This window comes from Poecilia mexicana, unplaced genomic scaffold (assembly GCF_051168715.1).
Source record: "Poecilia mexicana isolate PSO_F unplaced genomic scaffold, ASM5116871v1 scaffold_2, whole genome shotgun sequence".
NCBI lineage: Eukaryota > Metazoa > Chordata > Actinopteri > Cyprinodontiformes > Poeciliidae > Poecilia > Poecilia mexicana.
Window position 1 is genome coordinate 18,288,768 of NW_028263371.1, and position 17,181 is coordinate 18,305,948.

At 41.6% G+C, this 17,181-nt stretch overlaps 1 protein-coding gene across 1 annotated transcript in view; it reads right to left on the reverse strand.

Moving 5' to 3' along the window:
* itgb5 (integrin, beta 5) overlaps positions 1 to 17,181 on the reverse strand; it is a 53,311-nt gene that overhangs the window by 26,863 nt on the left and 9,267 nt on the right. Inside the window, exons 9-11 of the mRNA XM_014989771.2 lie at positions 14,937 to 15,071; positions 7,426 to 7,600; positions 5,018 to 5,272 (exon numbers count right to left, since the gene is read on the reverse strand). Coding sequence (XP_014845257.1) covers positions 5,018 to 5,272; positions 7,426 to 7,600; positions 14,937 to 15,071 — 565 coding nt within the window. The remainder of the gene's footprint in view (positions 1 to 5,017; positions 5,273 to 7,425; positions 7,601 to 14,936; positions 15,072 to 17,181) is intronic.

The following is a 17,181-nucleotide window of genomic DNA, read 5'->3' on the forward strand; positions in this document are numbered from 1 at the left end:
CCCAAAGCAGAGTGAGCAGACAAGGAAATTAACTCCAGAACAGAGACAGGAGCTCCATCCTGGACTCTGCGTGCCTTAGCATGGTCAATGTTAAATGCCCATGATATGACTAAAGGAAAAACGACTCAAAAAGTTTGGCTTATTCAGATGAGTTGCCAGGTAGAAGTCTCTTTTCTCTAAACACAATACAACAACACAAACTAGGTTGGCAAAGTCTCATCTGGGTGAACCACAAGACCTCTGGAACGATGGTCTACAGACAGATGTGATCAAAGTAGAATAGTTTCTGTAATCTCCCTATACCAAATCCTGCAGGCCATCAAGTCAACATGAGATCCACTGTACACTAAAATGCTCTGGAATCAAATGCGAGACCATCTGGGTGACGTCTGAAACTTGACCCAAACTGGGTCAAACACGAAATGAAGCAATACTGTAAATAAAAACGGGTCACGAATCCTCCACGTCGGGTAAGCGAACTTCTCTCGACAAGCTGTGGTTGCCATTTGTCCATATTTGTTTCACTGGTAACTAAATAAAGACAGTGACTAACACTTCAGGGACACCAAACCCCGGAACATGGTTCTGAAGGGTGTTTAGGATTAAGGCGAGGTGGTTGAGTCGACTCTAATCTGATGTGACAGAAGGTGAGTCATCCATGAACGATGCAGGGCATCATTTAGGCCAGCTAACACACTAACCAGTCAAAAACTTCCTGTTTGTTCGTTATCAGGGACTGATAAAAACGCCAACAGATTCCCGTCTGCTCAGTCATAGTTAAGATGTCACAGTGGATCATCTGAAAACAAAGACTTCAATCCTCTTGAGGTGAGCAGCTTAGCTTTTATGCTACCACATGATTCCAAAGAACAGAAGAAGTCGTGGAGCCCCGGTGCGGCTCTGTGGGCTCCAGTGGTTTTGGCTGTCATGGGATGTCAGAGTCAGAGTCCCTCTACTTTTATGGCTGAAAGTTCTGGCAGTGACACCAACTTGTTTAGTAAACTTTGTGGTGACAAAAAGGACTTTGGTTTAGGAGATTGTGTAAAGTGTTCAAAGTCTTTTCTTTTTCAGCTCAAAAGGCTTATTACACTCAAAAAAAAAAATACTTCTATTTATTTTTCCAGGTTCCAATTGATGGCTAAAAGAGGTTATCATCGAATCCAGGAAAGTCATTTCCACAAACCAAGTTCTACTGAAAAATATCATCATGAAAAAAAACTACAGATAAAATAAAGATTTATTTTTGTTAATAAACTCATATGCTGGAGAGGAGTTGTCATTATTCTGTATAAATGTGCAGTCATGCTGTGTGAGAGTGTCAGTGCTGAAATCAAATCCATCTACTGAACTTAATACCTGAGCTTTGTCAGACATGTTTTTATGAGCAATAACGGACTGAAAATTGACTCTGTAATTTAGCACCTTGAAATTGGGCCTCTGTCTCTTTAAGAAGCTCAAGGATCCCTCAAACATGCATAGAAGAATCAAAGCAGCATTCCAGGTATGTTTTTGATGAGGGAATAATATTCTAACATGATGGAAACATGATGGAAAGCTGAAAAAAGTCGATTTCTCATAACACCTCCAAACCCCGTTAAATTATTATCTTTGGCACTTAATAGTTATTCATAACTAAACCAAAGTTAAAGTCAAAGCTTGAAAAACACAGAGAACAAAAATCAGCCACAGTGTTCTGATCGGTTCATCTCTAATGATATTCTAAAACTTGACCTCTGACCTCTGAGTCAGGGTTCTACAGAGGAGAAGCTGTTTGCCAACATCAGCTCCAGGAGCTTCAGGTTCTTCACCAAGCAGCAAATGTTCCCACACAGACTCCGACTGAGCAGCAGATCCCATCCAGGTGGATCCAATCCAGTTTATGAGAGATTCCTGCAAGGTGAAGGGCTTTACTCACACTTTAATAGTTTTACTGAATTAGTTTTACAGTGCGGTTTAGACAGGGAAGTTCCGCTAAAATGAACAAGATGACGCAGTGGGTGTAGAGGGAGTCACTGAGCTGCACAGAGTGAGGACAGAGAAGGTACAGGACTCTAAATGTTTAATGGCTGATTGGAAGAAACAGTCCGTCTGCATCTGTAGTGTGTTTCTACTAACCATCAAATTGTGCAATTCAGAATTAGGAAAATAAATTTGCGTAAGGGAAACATGCCAATAATAATAAAAAAACACATTTTTGTGATATGTTTTGGCAAAAGGATGAGATGGATTTTCAAAATGAGTATTTCACAAAACTGCATGGAAACACTTAGCACATCATATGATCAGCAACCGGATGTTACCACTGGTGGAAAAGACAAAGAAGAAAGTGACAGGAAGTATTTGGGGGATGATGGTGCGGTATGCTTTTTAGTGCATTATTGTGTGAACAAGCTTATTGACATGCTATTTTAATTGTGTTCCTTATTTAATGGAAACGCCACAATTGAGAAATTCTGGTTTTTCAACATTAGTAGAACATCAACAAAGTTTTGGCACAAATTTGCATTGGAAACAAACTAGTTAGTCTAAATTAATAGCTGCATTTAAATTTACCATGAAATTGTGCAATTTGGACTTATGAAAATATTTACTTAAAGGAAAAGTGTCAATTTTGTAAAAACTTGCGTTTTTCAATACAAGTTTTTGGTGCCAAGTAGAGGTGTGTTTCAGCCATATCAAAATTGGTGTTTTTCGCAACACTTTTTTTCAAGCTATGTCAGTCATTTCAGGATGTATACAGCAGCAAAGCGCTTCCTTGGATCATGAGTGCGTCGCAAAATTGATCAAAAGTTGAGTTTGTCCTTAGCTGCTTTTTCAGTTACCCTAAAATTGTGCAAATTGGCATTACAGAAATTAATTCACTTAATGGAAACACAAACATTTTGAAAAACAGGTTTTTTGATAAATCGTTTTGGAGCTAGGATGAGTTCATTTTCTGACGGCATCAAAATTACTGTATTTCACAAAATTGCAATGGAAACACTTTGTTCACAACACACAATTCACGTGATCAACAACTGGATGTTACTGGAGGAAAAGAAGAAGAAGACAGAAAGTGGTAAGAAGATGATGGTGCCTCATTTTTAACAACTTATCGCGTGAACAAATTTATTCACTTGTGATTTTAATTGCTTTTTATTTAATGCAAACACTGCATTTACGATGTGTTTTTTCGTCATTAGCAGAGCATCGTCAAAGCTTTGCACACGTTTGTAATGAAAACCCAGATACTGTCTCTGTCCCCTTAGGTCAGCCTGACAGATACAGGCCTGCACTGGGCGTTGGGATCCAGCCAGTGCCGGCCCCGCTGCCACAAAGGCCCCTCTGTGCTTTGACAGGAGCCGCCGTTGGCGGGGAGACGAGCCAGGAGGTCTCTCACCGCGGTTTTGGACCCGATGTTCTGGGAGCACAAAAGGCTTTGCCTGTCCCCATACAGATCCTCTGAGCCAAACAGCCCTTTTCACACAACTTGTGCTGCTCTGTGGGCATGAGCAACGACAGCCAATCAGAGGACGAGATCTTCAGGTTAGCATCAGTGCATGCATTTTCTGGCTATAGGCGTTCTCAGCCAGTCCCTTTCTGGCCTCAGAGGTTTGTTAGAAAACATTAGTGAACAAACATTACAATGGAATGATCCACATCAAAGGATAATCAAAGGCCCATGACTGGGGCATTCTCATTTTATTAGAATGGCCTAGTCAAAGCCTAGGCCTAAACCAAATTAAGAATCTGTGGCAATGGACGAACGTTTTAGATTTTTTACTACTAAACCGCCAATCGGTTTTAAATTTGCCTTCCAATTGATATTTGAGCCACTGAGTGTTGATAGATCTCCGTTTGGCTGTAATGAGACAAAATGCAGGAAAGGGAGCTTGAAGAGTTTTACAAGGTTCAGTAAATATCAGCTGAAAACTATTTAACAATTACTAAAAGTCCTTTGGGAAAAACAGTGAACCACTGAACATCAGAGTTTTTACAGCTGCAAAGCAAGCAGTCCTGAATGTAACAGCCTCAGTTCACACCGAGAAGTTGTGGAATCAAGAGGAGGCTGGCCTAATAACACACACACACACACACACACACACGCACACACACGCACACACACGCACACACACGCACACACACACAGAATGTCTACCAGACAGAAGAAGTTTCAAAAACAAACAGTAGTGAGGAAGGGCTAGATGTTTATCAGGAAGCTGAGGAGCCACAGCTCAGTTCACCAACACTTCTCCACGAACCCAAACCCTCAATTCAGTTAAACTCAAAAACACTTAATTTATCCCAAATGGAAATTAAATGTCACAAGTCACATCCGCAAAGAAAGTTCAAAAAGTGGTTGTTATGATGTGTTGCACGGTTACACATCATCACATTGTGATGCTGTGGGTCGGAAGGTTCTGCAGAGATCTGAAGACGGTTGCTGTATGACTGTAGCGACATGCCAACAGATGAGTGACAAGGCAGTACAGACAATATCCCACAGTAACATGTCCTGGGGACGCCACCAGCTGTTAGCATGAACTGCTAATCCAGCTCATTTGCTTCTGGTGCTCCTCCATAAACCCCCTGCTGTATGGTTGGGAAGCCAGGCAGAGAACCTGGAGACGGGATCTGATTGGTTGAGGAAATGGTTTGAACTTCCTCCTCTCTCTGCTCTGTATCCATGAAGCCTCGTTTTACAACCCCTCTGGGATTTCAGGTCACAGTTCAGGTCTTGTTTGAACTTTGGAAACGCTAACGAGCTCCACAGTTCATTAACAATGAGTAACTGTTGCCACGGTTTCACATCGTAACAAAAATCCATCCAATTGCACACCAAATTGTCCAAACATGCAGCGACTCAGCCAAGCAAATTATGAACAAAAGTCTACAAAGAGAACAAATCAGGACCAACATAGCGGAGCTACTTCGGCACGCCCCCGCTATGAGACCTGAAATAAACTGGGATGTTAGCATGAAGACCTGCTCTGCTGCCTCAGATCTGAAAGGTAAAAGGAAAAAAGACGTTCCTTACCTGAGCAGAGGACGCCTTTGTGTCTGGCGCAGGAGAAGTCGTCGCACTCGCAGAAGCTTCCGTAGATCTTCCCGAACTCGGACTCGTAGCAGAGGCACTGGTTGCAGCTGCACTCTCCGCGGCCGCTGCAGACCTGCTTGCCCTCGGCTTCCCGGCAGGCGCTGAGGTACATGCTGCTGGCCTCGCCCTCCTGGCACTCGCAGTGGGCGCCCAGGTAGCCCGGCTCGCACCGGCAGGTCCCGCAGTTGTACATGCCTGCAGGGTGGAGGCTTTGGTCAGGGTCTACTCCATCACAGCACTCAGTGCAGTACTTCTTAAATGCAAAAACCTTTATCTTTGTAGTATTTTTTATTTTTTATTTTTTTGCAGATAACTGGACTATTTCTTAGACATTATCTTCTATTTGAGAGGCATCCTAATCTTCAAGGTTTCTGCCTCAGACCAGAACATTCCTGATTAGTCTCAGACCTTGTTACCCATCAGTCCCGCTCAGTCACTGGGTTTTCCTCCAAGTTGTAAAGTGTAAGAAGAAAAAGCTGTTTAAAAATAGTTTAAGAAAAGCTCAGAATTTCAGCTGAGAATCTCTTCATAATCACGTCAAAGCGGCCATTAACTGAAACAGCTTTGAGTGTTTTTCTTATTAAAAAGACAAGGTTACTTCACATCCCCGTCTTCTACTGGATGAAGTGGAGAACACTGATCAGCTCATCGCAGCAGCAGCTGGGTATGTGACAGTTTATCACATTATAACCTCAAACTTAAATTGCATTTTATTGGGATTTTATTTGGTAGAACACAAGAAAATGCCCAATTGTTATGCTTATTTTCATACGTTTTTCCAAATAATGTTTGAATTGTAGCACTAATAAGAACTGACTCAGTCTGTTAGAGCTGCGTGTCGTTTGGTTTAAGTCTCTACCTGCTGCAAACATCTACAAACTGAACTTTTTGCCCAGTTTTTATTCCAAAACACAAGAAACTGAGTCAGATCAGATGGAAAGTATCTGAGAGGGTCCATTTCCATGGTCTGCCACAGACTGTTAGCTGAATGAAGGTTCATATTCATGTATTAGTCAAGTTGGAGTGTTAAGATGTTACAGGTACAGATTTAGAGGAGAAAATGTTCTGAAGTGGAAACAAAGTGACACATGGAAAGAAAAGAAAAATCCAAACTGTCAAAGACAAAAGAAGAGCTGCTGTGTCCGCTCATGACAAGAAAATGTTAGATTTAGGGGAAAGTGTTGACCTTAAAGCTCTAAAAGTGAACTTAAACCGATCTCCATTATGGATTCTGCATAACAGAATCAAAGGAAAATTATTTTGGGCTCAACTGTTAGAATAATAAAAGTGTTATATTTTCTAGCTTAAAGACTTTTTTTTCATAAACGCAATTAGCTTTTATGGCTTTTAATGTAAATATTTAATGCAGCTTTACATTGTTCCCCTTTAATATAATTTTGAGAAATCTTTGCTAATTATCCGCCATCACAATTTCATCCAGCCTGACTGATCTGAGCTCCAACCTGCTGTGTGACCTTCATCGTCCTGATGCTCAGTCTGTTCTGGCTCAGTTATCTTGATGGCGTTGTGTTCAGAGGAACCGCTCGTTTTAGTGACTCATCACATTTTCAGGCCCTCTGAGTTTTCTGTTTCATGTTGCAGGGATGAGACGTTTCCAGCAGCTTCCTGTGAATATCCCAGCCCACCGTTCCAATTATAGAAAAGGGAAACGGCAGTAAGCCTTGGTTTATGTAATCGGGGTTTCATGTAAAAAATATATTTATTTTTAATTGAGCATATTTGGGGGTTTTTTGTAATCACCCAACAGATTATACTAACCCAGGAGTCTCCAAACGTTTCGTAAAATGATCAACCTAAGAGCACTCGCAGGCCAAAACAGAAAAAAACACTAAAATCACACAAAAAACTTTGAGAACATTAAACTAAGCATGAAATGTTTACAAAATAGATTATTTTGTAGGAATATAATCGTAGAAAACTTCAAAAGGGTTTCACACGTGAAAGAAAAACAACTACATTACTCAGTGGGGGAGCCGTGGGGGACGGCTGTTCTCTGAGGAGGAAGCATCAAACCTCCAGTTTGAGGTGGAGCTGAGGTGGAGCTTGGTCCACCCAGGTGTTTCACACAGCTGAGTAGTTGCCATGGGAGATTGAAGGATTTCCCACACATGCATAAAAAGGTACTGAAGGCAACACAAGGTGTGTTTTTGATGAGAGAATGAAATTATAACATGATGAAAAGCTCAAAAAAGTTGATGTTAGATAACACTGCCCCTTTAAGTAGCATATCTCTCATTCCTTCACTTGCCACCCCTGTCCAACAGAAACGTTTTATGTTCAGTGTCGCTGGATCTGACCAGGGTGTAATGTGTGTTTGATGACCGTACCGATGGAGTTGCAGAGGCTGCTGTTGACCTGCGCCGTCCGGCTGCAGCTGCAGTCGCACTGATAGTTCACAGCTACCTCCAGGCGGTCCTTAAACCCCACTGGCTTTATGGTGAAGGTCTGGTCGGTGCCGCGGGGCGGGCAGCTCCGAGCTTCCACACTCACATCGAAGGAGACCTGCCAACAAGACAAACAGTCATTAGAGCGCAAAAAGCCACACAGCGCTCCTCTTTCTTTCCCCAAAAGCAAAAAAGGGTGGGGGTGGGAGGGTGAACTAGGTCTGTAGTGATACAGTAATCTCACAATACGATACACAATATTCTGTTCACGATACGATATATATTGTGATATTCAGGAAACGATGCAATTCAATACACTTTGCAATTTTCTGAAAGATTTTAGAGGGCCAGAGTGATTTTGGTGACTGTTATAGAGTTGGATTGAATTAATTTCACTGAAAACTGATTAAAAGCACCAACTACACAATACGTGGCTCTGGTTGGACATGGACACAGACTTAAAGTCGACAGCTGGACAAAATGAATCAAAGAAGTGGTGAGAAAACATGTTTCTTTTAATTGAAACAGTACAAACTGTAGCTTACATGCATTTGTAAAGTAAATAAAGTGCACCAAGTACCCTGCTCTGAATAGTTTGATACCTTTTTAACCTTGACACTTAACATCTGAAGGAATCACTCTAAGCCTGATGACCTAATCACTCTCCCGGCGAAGCAAGCAGTGAGTGAGGAGGTGACAGTTGGATGTTACGATACTTGCGGATGAATATCGATTTTTTTTCTAGGAAAGAAAATATCGATATATATCGCAAAATCGATATTATTACACAGCCTTAAGGTGAACCCTGTGTGACCCCCCGCCTGTTGGTGTGACTCTGGGACACACAACCAACATCCATCTGATTACACTGAGGAAGGAAATCCTGAGAATGTTTTTTAGCAAACATCATCCATCCCAGAGACGGTTCCAGTCATGAAAGTGAAGCACAGAGACGCTTCTGGATCCAAACCAGAGTTCTGAGATAACAGCAGAGTCCAACTCTAATTAAAGGGTGTTCGTATCCGTATCACAGAGCCTATTTATACACACCCTGCTGAGCAATGAGAAAGAGGAAATACAGAAACATTCTGCTTTAAGGGTCTAAACAGACAAAAGTTAATAATGCTACTCAAAAAATTTCTAATAAATGGATTTACTTAAAAAAACCAACCAGGCATCAGGTTACTTACAGTCTGTCAACACCGAACAATTCATCTTATAATCTGAATCTGAGTAGACATATTCAGTGTTTCTTATTTCCAAAGCCAAGAAAAGTGGCAGAGAGCAGGAAACAAATCCCACAGACCTGAGTGTGTCCTATATGACAGAACATGTTCTTAGGGAAGACCGTTTCTACTTTTATTTTGTTTTTGTGGGTGAGGAAAATTTGAAAGTTACTGTAGAAAAAAAAAAAAAAAAAAAACATTTGACCAGCTTAGGTGTCACTAAATGAGCATGAAACACATCTACAGTTTACCAGGACTTAAAGATGAGGTAAATTATAGCAGTCGTGTTTTTTTTAATAAACAAAAGCCAAAATACAGACTAATGAGCAGAAAACACTGATCTGATCAAACACATGGCTACATAAACATGGGAGCACCTCTATAACAGCAGGAGTTTGGGGTGTTTGTTGATCAGAGTCCATTTTCAAACTGTTTAGAGTTCATCGTTCTGCCTTGAGAAAGATTATTCACAAGTGGGAAAAAATAAATAAATGATGACGGCTGCAGACCATGCAAAGCCAGGAGCCCACTGGTTCCTAGCAGTGGGTTCACAATACGAGACATCAGCACGAGGAAAGGCCAGAACAAGTTCTGAACAGACCAGGAGCTCCTTTATCCTCGCTGTGTTCACCTCAGTTTGTCTCTGTGAGAAATGCAACATTACCTAAAGGTTTATCTAAAGCCAAAATGACATGAAAAAAAATCAAACTACAGCCACAGAAGAGGGATGATTAACATTTTACAATGTTGAAGAAATGTGTAAAACTTCAATAAATATCGGCTATAACAGCAATATTATTCATCCGTTCAAATTTCCATATTTGTGCATCCCGTCCCGTAAATGATGCGTCTCTTCAGTAACTTTCAGCTGCATTTGTCTTTCATTACTTAGTTACATGTTTCTTAACTTCTAATTAGGTCAAGGACAACTCCAAAGAAGAGTGAACCAAAAGTCCTCCACAATAATAAATGATACAAAATATTCTTTGAAGCTCATCCTGTATGTTTTTTTTAAATTGCACGATTCTCTGGTTAATGGAAGCTACTGTGTCTGTGAAGCAGCTGCTCTAATTCAATATTAATTGTCATACTAAGAAAATTCTCAATAATCCAGTTTTACTCAGACGCTTTTAAGCAAAGACGGCCATTTCCATGAAAACTCTCAGATTCTAGGCTAATCTCTTATTTATTTATACACAGGCAGGTAACTGATTGCTCCGTTATCTTTTCTGATGTCAGGATCTAAATGCCCAGGCGGATTTCAGGGCAGTTTCCGGCGGGAGGGGGGTGCAGCAAACCATCGGAGCTGAATCAGGACAGGAAGAGGCTTGGTCACATGACACACAGAAACCCCCTCTGCCCCAACGCGGGAAGCTTAACAAGCTAACGAGGCTCACAATTAAATTTACTGTAAATGTGAGTCAGGAGGAGAATGGTCCACACAATCATGTGGCTCATTGAGAGAACTGAGAGGATGCGACACGCTGATGGGGGCAAGAAAGAAGACGGTTAGGCACAGCAGTGAGAGACTTTAGCGAGAACATCTGTGTGTTTTGTTTTAATGATTTGATCCATAGAAAGAACCAGAATGAAATCCAAGTTACTCTGAGGTTTAATGAAAGAGAGACTGGAGGTGGAAGTAGTAACAGGAAGTGGTTGGGTTAAAGAAACTCGTGATATAAGAAGAGGGGTTGGGATGGGAGTGTGTGTGGGGAAGGGGGTGGGGGGTTACCATGGACACATCTTACCGAATGATGGAATCCTTATGACTACCCTAAATTCAATTAACTGCTATAAAACGAGAGAATTGGGTCAAACAAAGCAACACACAACTAAACTCAAATGATGCAGATTTGCTTAGACTAAAAAGCATCTGCATTGAAATAAAAGCAGCCGTTTACTACTTCTGATGCCAGGGCGAAGCGGCCCGGCCAGCATTCTGATTCCCTTCATGCCGGGCGGTCTCACAGGTCAGGCCCGGTCCGGCCCGCTTCTATGGGTCACCATTGAAATGCAGCAGCAGGCGGCGGCCCCCCGTTTCCTCAGAAAACAGGGAGAACACTGGCCTCCAGCAGGATAAAAGACATCACCCGAGAGCCCCTCTCCATTCATCCAGGCTGAATCGTCCGGGCTCATTCACCAGCTTTTCCCATCCCAAAGCAGCCCAGCGAAATAAAGCATCCTAGTGGAGGGACAGAGAGGAGGATTCCTCACTGTGAGGCTGCATGTTAGAGCCTGGCCCTCCTCTCAGCATCAACAATGGATTCAAATCTCATCCCAGCCTCAAACGGAATAAAAAGTGACCATGAAAGCCTTTCAGATGCACATCAATCTCCTCCGACAGCCAGTGAAACATTTCATTAGATGTTCATTAGATATATCGTAACTCCTGTCTGCAGACTCAAGTCAAGTCAAGTTAGTTTGTATTCTCAGTGCTTTACACCATAAAACATAATTCAGTCACAAATCATGAAATAAGCAAAACATTACATTCGATCAAAATCCATAATCAAAATCACCAAGCAAATATATTGATCAAAATCCTCAGTTATGAATCAGAAGCAGCTTAGTCTAGATTTAAAGGAACTCGGGTGTTTGGGCGTTTCTGGAAGCTCGTTCCAGATTAGATTAGAACTGAATGCTGCTTCCCCATGTTCTGGTTCTGGTTCTGGTTTCACCAGAACCAGAGACTCAGGACTCTTTGATTCCCGAGTCCACCGAATCAAAGAAATGCCAACAGAAACATATTTTCATTAGTACATTTATATTTGGTTCAATTCTGCAGGAATGAGCTGCTCACAGCGGCGGCAGCATGTTGGGGCAGATCGGTTCGGTTAGCTCCGATTTGTTTTTCTTGTCAACTTTTGTTCATCATTTTTTTTAGTTGAGTCATTGAGCCATTGCATGTTTGGACAATTATTCCCTGTGGTTCTGGGTGCTAGCAGGGATATAAATCATCCCTGGTGGCGCGCCTGTATCAGAGACTCCGACTTAGCCGACATCCTGACAGTGACAAACCATCACTATTAATCAAGAATAAATACTGCAGCACTTAGGACATCAGTTATAAGTGAGGCATAATCACCATGCTAAGTATTAAGTTGGTATTTTATTGCAGTTGAAACCTAATGAGCTCTTAAACATAACCTTATGCATGCATGCAATTTGCATATGCATATCATTTTAATCAAACAACTGATAGCAATTAACAGATACGTTTCACCCTCTTTTCCCCGTCAACATGATTTCCTTACTAAACTCCATCTTAGCATCTCAGCAAATGGGCCTTCAACAGACCGAGACTATTATTGTCCTGCAGAATGTAAATGCATTACAGTTCAGTCTGAACAGTCCACCAAATACAGCACGAAAGCAGGTCTATGATATTGTTTGTGAACATAATATTACAATGGAAATTGTGATGTGATTTATTGTGTGGCCTTCCCCAAAACCTTGGTGTAAAATAAACAGTACCGTGAACTGGTTTGGAGGAATGACAAAGAGGTTCCACACAGTCAAGGAGATATGCTTTGTCTCCGTTATGAGCAAAGATCTCAACATCTACAAGCTCCTGTGTATGATGGTTTCACACCAAGAGCAACAGGTTTAAATATGGGGGCTTGTCACTTTGACCGGCGGAGGCTCTGCGTTAAAGAAGGAAATGAGGCAACAAATGTCTTTGAGGTGGATTTATTTGGGAGCTCCAAGTCTTCATTACACCAACACCTTTTTTTTAGTGAAACAAAGAAGCTGACATTTATACCTGAGGCAAGTTCCAACACTGACACCAGGTAAAGGGGTGATCAAAAAGAAAAGACAAACACTACTTACACAAAACTAACAAACAATAAATGATCCAACAAATATTTACATGCATGCAAATTATTAAAATTAAACTAACCTAAAGTCAATCAAAAGTAAATATAACTAAATATAAATCCTCAGAGTATTCCCCCTGCTAATGGAAGCTGGTATGCTCCAGGAGCATTCGTCTCCCTCTCTGCTCCACCTTGCTGAGACACACCCAGAAAGGCAAATACTCAATTAACTCAAATTGAACTAATCTAAATCAAAACAAACTGACATTTTCCCCCACATTCTCTGAACAGGAAAGATGGCCAGTCTCCCTACCCAAAAAGAATGTTCACCAAATGTCACCATGTAACTGAAATAAAGAACTAATACAAAACACATTTGAACTGAAAACAACATAATATCAATAATCAACATGGGATGGAACCCCTGGTCTCCATCACAGGGCTTCAGCACAGGTAGAAATGACATTTATGCCAACAGTCCGCATGGCTACAGCAAACAGGAGTTGAATCAAATAACTACCACAGCGTAAGGACATCCCCTCCATCGACTGAAAGAAAAAGAACTGACAACTTAACTACTTGAAATCGGACCAGGCATTAGGTTTGAAAATGTGCCGCAGGAGCAAAAACTGGTGAAAACTGATCAGTTTCAGCTAATGTTGGTGACTTCTTGTCAGTTTAAAAAAAACAACAAAAAAAAAACACCTCGAGCTGAAAAGGCAGAGTTTTTAACAGTTTCTGGTAATACCATGACTGCAAGATAGAGCCCGAGCTGACAAACGGCAACACTTAGTCATTTGACAAAAGCCTGAATGCAGATTAAATACTTTTTGTTTTTCCTGGAACATTCAACAGGTAGGCGTGGCAGGTTGTTTGTTACTAAGAATGCAGAAAGTCATTTGTCGTGTTTAAAGAAAGGTTCAGACTGAAATCAGAACCACAAAGGTGGTTAAAGTGAGCATGTTCCAACAGGCAAATACAAGAGATCTAGAAATGCTAGCTTAGTAACAAATGTACGAGTTTGAAGGGTGAAGAAAAGATAACAATGTAGCCAAAACATTCAGAAAGATTTCTAGTGGATGACAAAGTTTCTGTGAGAACAGCACTCAAGGTCTTCTGACTGGCTTGACTCAGGCAAACTTTAATGTAATTAATCAGCCTTTTTCACTGTGATGACTTTTATTTCACACTTCTCCTGTTAAATTGTGTTACATTTAGTAACATAAAGCCTTCTCTTCCTGCCCTGGTGTAGCAGGAAAGGACTATAAGATCTAACAGGTTTGATCAGATAACCTGCTTGCTCAGGTTATTGTTAGCAGGAAAGCATAGCAGAATGCTATGCAGTTGGATCAGCCTGGCTGAGAACAGGTGTTTGGAAACTGATGGGTGAATCCTGCATGCAGTAACCTCTTACCACAGTTAGTAACCCGCTAGCATAGCGCTGTTAGTAACTGGCTAGCATATTGTGTTTAGGAAATTGTTAGTGTGAAATAACCTGCTAGTGCGGTTAATAACCTAATAGCACTGCGAGGGTAGTAACATGCTAGTGCAAAATAATCTCCTAGTGTGGTTAGCAACCTGCTAGCATTTTTAGTAAACTGGTAGCACAGCATGGATAATAACCTGGTAGCACAGCACAGTTATTAACCTGCTAGTACAAATTAGCCTCGTAGTGCAGTTAGCGACCTGCTAGCATAGTTAGTAACCTGCTAGCACGGTTTGTACCCTGCTAGCATAGTGCTGTTAGTAACCTCCTAGTACAGTGTGGTAATTAACCTGCTAGCAAGGTTAGCAAATTGCTAGCATAATACAGTAACCTACCAGCATAGCATTGTTAGTAGCATAACATGATTGGTAACCCCTGTTCAGTAGAAACAGGTAGTGCAAAAGAGGTCTGGAAGCAGCACAACCAGCTGAATCAGAGGGAAGTTGTCTCTTTAAATACACAGAAACTGTAAAGAATATTTGCAAATGAAATTTTACACCTCAAAGCTTTATTGTGTCATTCAAGTAAAAGTAAAAATTAGACCATCAGCCACCAATCAGCTGTAATCACACCATACTGTCATGCACTCAAATCAGTAGCCTGCCAGCCAGTTAGCTGTCATCTGCTAGTCAAAAGCTGTAATTTGGGAAACAATAAGCTATAATCTGCATGCAATGTTTAATTAAAAATAGAAATGCAGCAGCATTCATCAGATACAGGTCGTGAAACTGGAGATTTCTCTTGGACTGTGCTGCAGTGTGAGTGGTTTAGGTATTAATGGTGACCAGAGGAACCCACTGATAAAGTTTTCATAACCCCAAAGCAGAAAGCACTGCCAGGCTGGAAGATCTCAGAGGTTTCTCTGTGGCTCACCGCGTAATAAAACATTTAGAGGTCGAGTGGGAGGTTTGGAGAAGAACTCACCGTTTCTCCAATCTTTAAGTCTGCACACTTCCTGAAACCTGGCAGCGGCTTCCCATCTTGGCAGGTGGCGGTGAAGGACAGGTTGATGTCCTCGGGGTGGTCCGACACAGTTAGCTCCACTTTGGACCGAATGTTCTGCAGATACAAAAAGGTTAGAAATAGATGATTAACGGCTGGGCAATAAATCAATAAAATATATTGTGATAGACACGTAATCAATATCAATAGATAATACATCCGACAGAATTCAATAATTTCACTGAACTCTGATCCAGAACCACACAGCATTCTGGGAGATGTAGGCAGAGGAACGGCTCAACCAGCTCACAGTGAGCCAGGCAAGGTGGGTGGCGTCAACTAACTCACTCTTTGGTAACCTAGCAACAACCTATTGAGCAACTTGCACAACCTCAAACGTGCTTCAAAAAAAAAAAAAAAGGGCAGTGTGCAGTGAAGTGAGAAATGAGTTTGAGAGAAAATTTAGGAGGAAACAGAAAAGGCGGAAGTTTGGCAGTAATTCAGATATTCAATATAAAAACTACTCAATAATCGTTGATGCGGACTGACATGTGATTTCTTTTTTTTTTTTTTTTTTTGTTGTTTGTTTTGTCCAAGATGATTTCTAAAGCAGGAGAGGACTTTGAGCAGCTGTTCTGGAAGTGGAGGAACATTGACAACATGGCTCCCATCCTGCTGCTTCATGCCTGCGTGTCTCTGGGTGAATAATAGAGTGAAATAGAAACATGAGGAATGTGTTTTTTTTACACTCAATTTGACCACAACTATGAGAGTTGCGCGTGGATGCAGTCTGCAAGTGGAGTGTTGCAAACAGCCGCATGCAGCTGCAGCTGAACTGTGCCCAGAACAAATGAGAGGCATTCCCACGCACACGGAGGAGACGTGGAGACCCTGCTCTGACCCTGGACGCCGTCGCGCCGAGGCAGCGCCGCCTGCAGCCGCTGACCCCAGGCTGCTTGATACAACGTGGCAGCTGGAATGTTAATGCCGCCGTGTGTCAAAGATCACCGAACCCGCTTCTGACACACATCAGAGGTCAAAACTAAAGGCGGCTTGTGCCCGGCTGAGGAGAACTTTTTGCACGCCCACGCAGGAAAACATGAGGCGAAGCTGCACACACGCACCGCTTCGTGAAAACGCGTTTCATAAAGACCCAATCAGATGAGAGTCTGGCTTCAATTTAGAGCCCAGACAGGAAGAAGAGGAACATGCTGCACTCAGAGAAAAACACTGGAGGTAGTGGGGTATTTAATACAGAGTCCAACAGGACACGCACACACACTGACGCTGCTTCAGTATGTGTGTGTCCTGCTGACACGTGGGTTCCTACAGCTCCTCCCGTGAGCCGTAGCGCTTCATTTCATCACCAACACGGCCGATCACATGCCAGAGGAACCGACCTGCTGCTGAGACCTCATCACTACCATCACGACACCAAGATCCAGGTTAGGGCTCAAAAAGTTAATTGTGATGAATGATTATTGAAATAATCGTCAACTAATTTAGAACACCCACTCACAGCGGTAGGTAAGCCAAAACTGGACAATTAATATGCATTTCAGATGAAAAATCTAGTTAAAAATATTATGCATAAAAAAAACAAACAAAAAAAAAAGCACCATTTGCTCTGCAATTATTAATCGGGTAATCAATGAAATAATCAGCAGATCATCCCTGGTCTGTATGAGGTCGAGTCCAGCAGAAAGGACTGATTTTTTTTCACGTTGGTGTTTTTAGCTCCATCACCTGCTACAAAATGATCAAGCGATGCTAAAGTAATATTTTGTTAATTCAATGACCAAAAAAGCACCTGCATTCAAACAGCTCTTACTGCTGAACAGAAACAAACAATACAGTCAATTCAGTGTTGATGGTATTCTAAAACCAAGTCAAAAGGATGATCTAGAGTCAGCACACAGCTTCAGTTATTACAGCAAGAAACTAGAGATCAGGTCTGAAGTCTGGGAGTAGTGATGGACTCTGACCTGAACTTTCAGAGCCACATAAAGACAGTTACAAAGTCGGCCTTCTATCACCTGAAGAACATCTTCAGGATTAGAGGATTAATGTTCCACAACGATCTGGAGAAACTCATCCACGCATTTATCTTTAGCTGCATTGATTACTGCGACAGTGTCTTCACAAGTCTAAAAAAAAAAAAAAATAATCAATCTGACAGCTGCAGCCAACATCATATCTGTTGAAGAATGGAATGTCAATCAGGTTT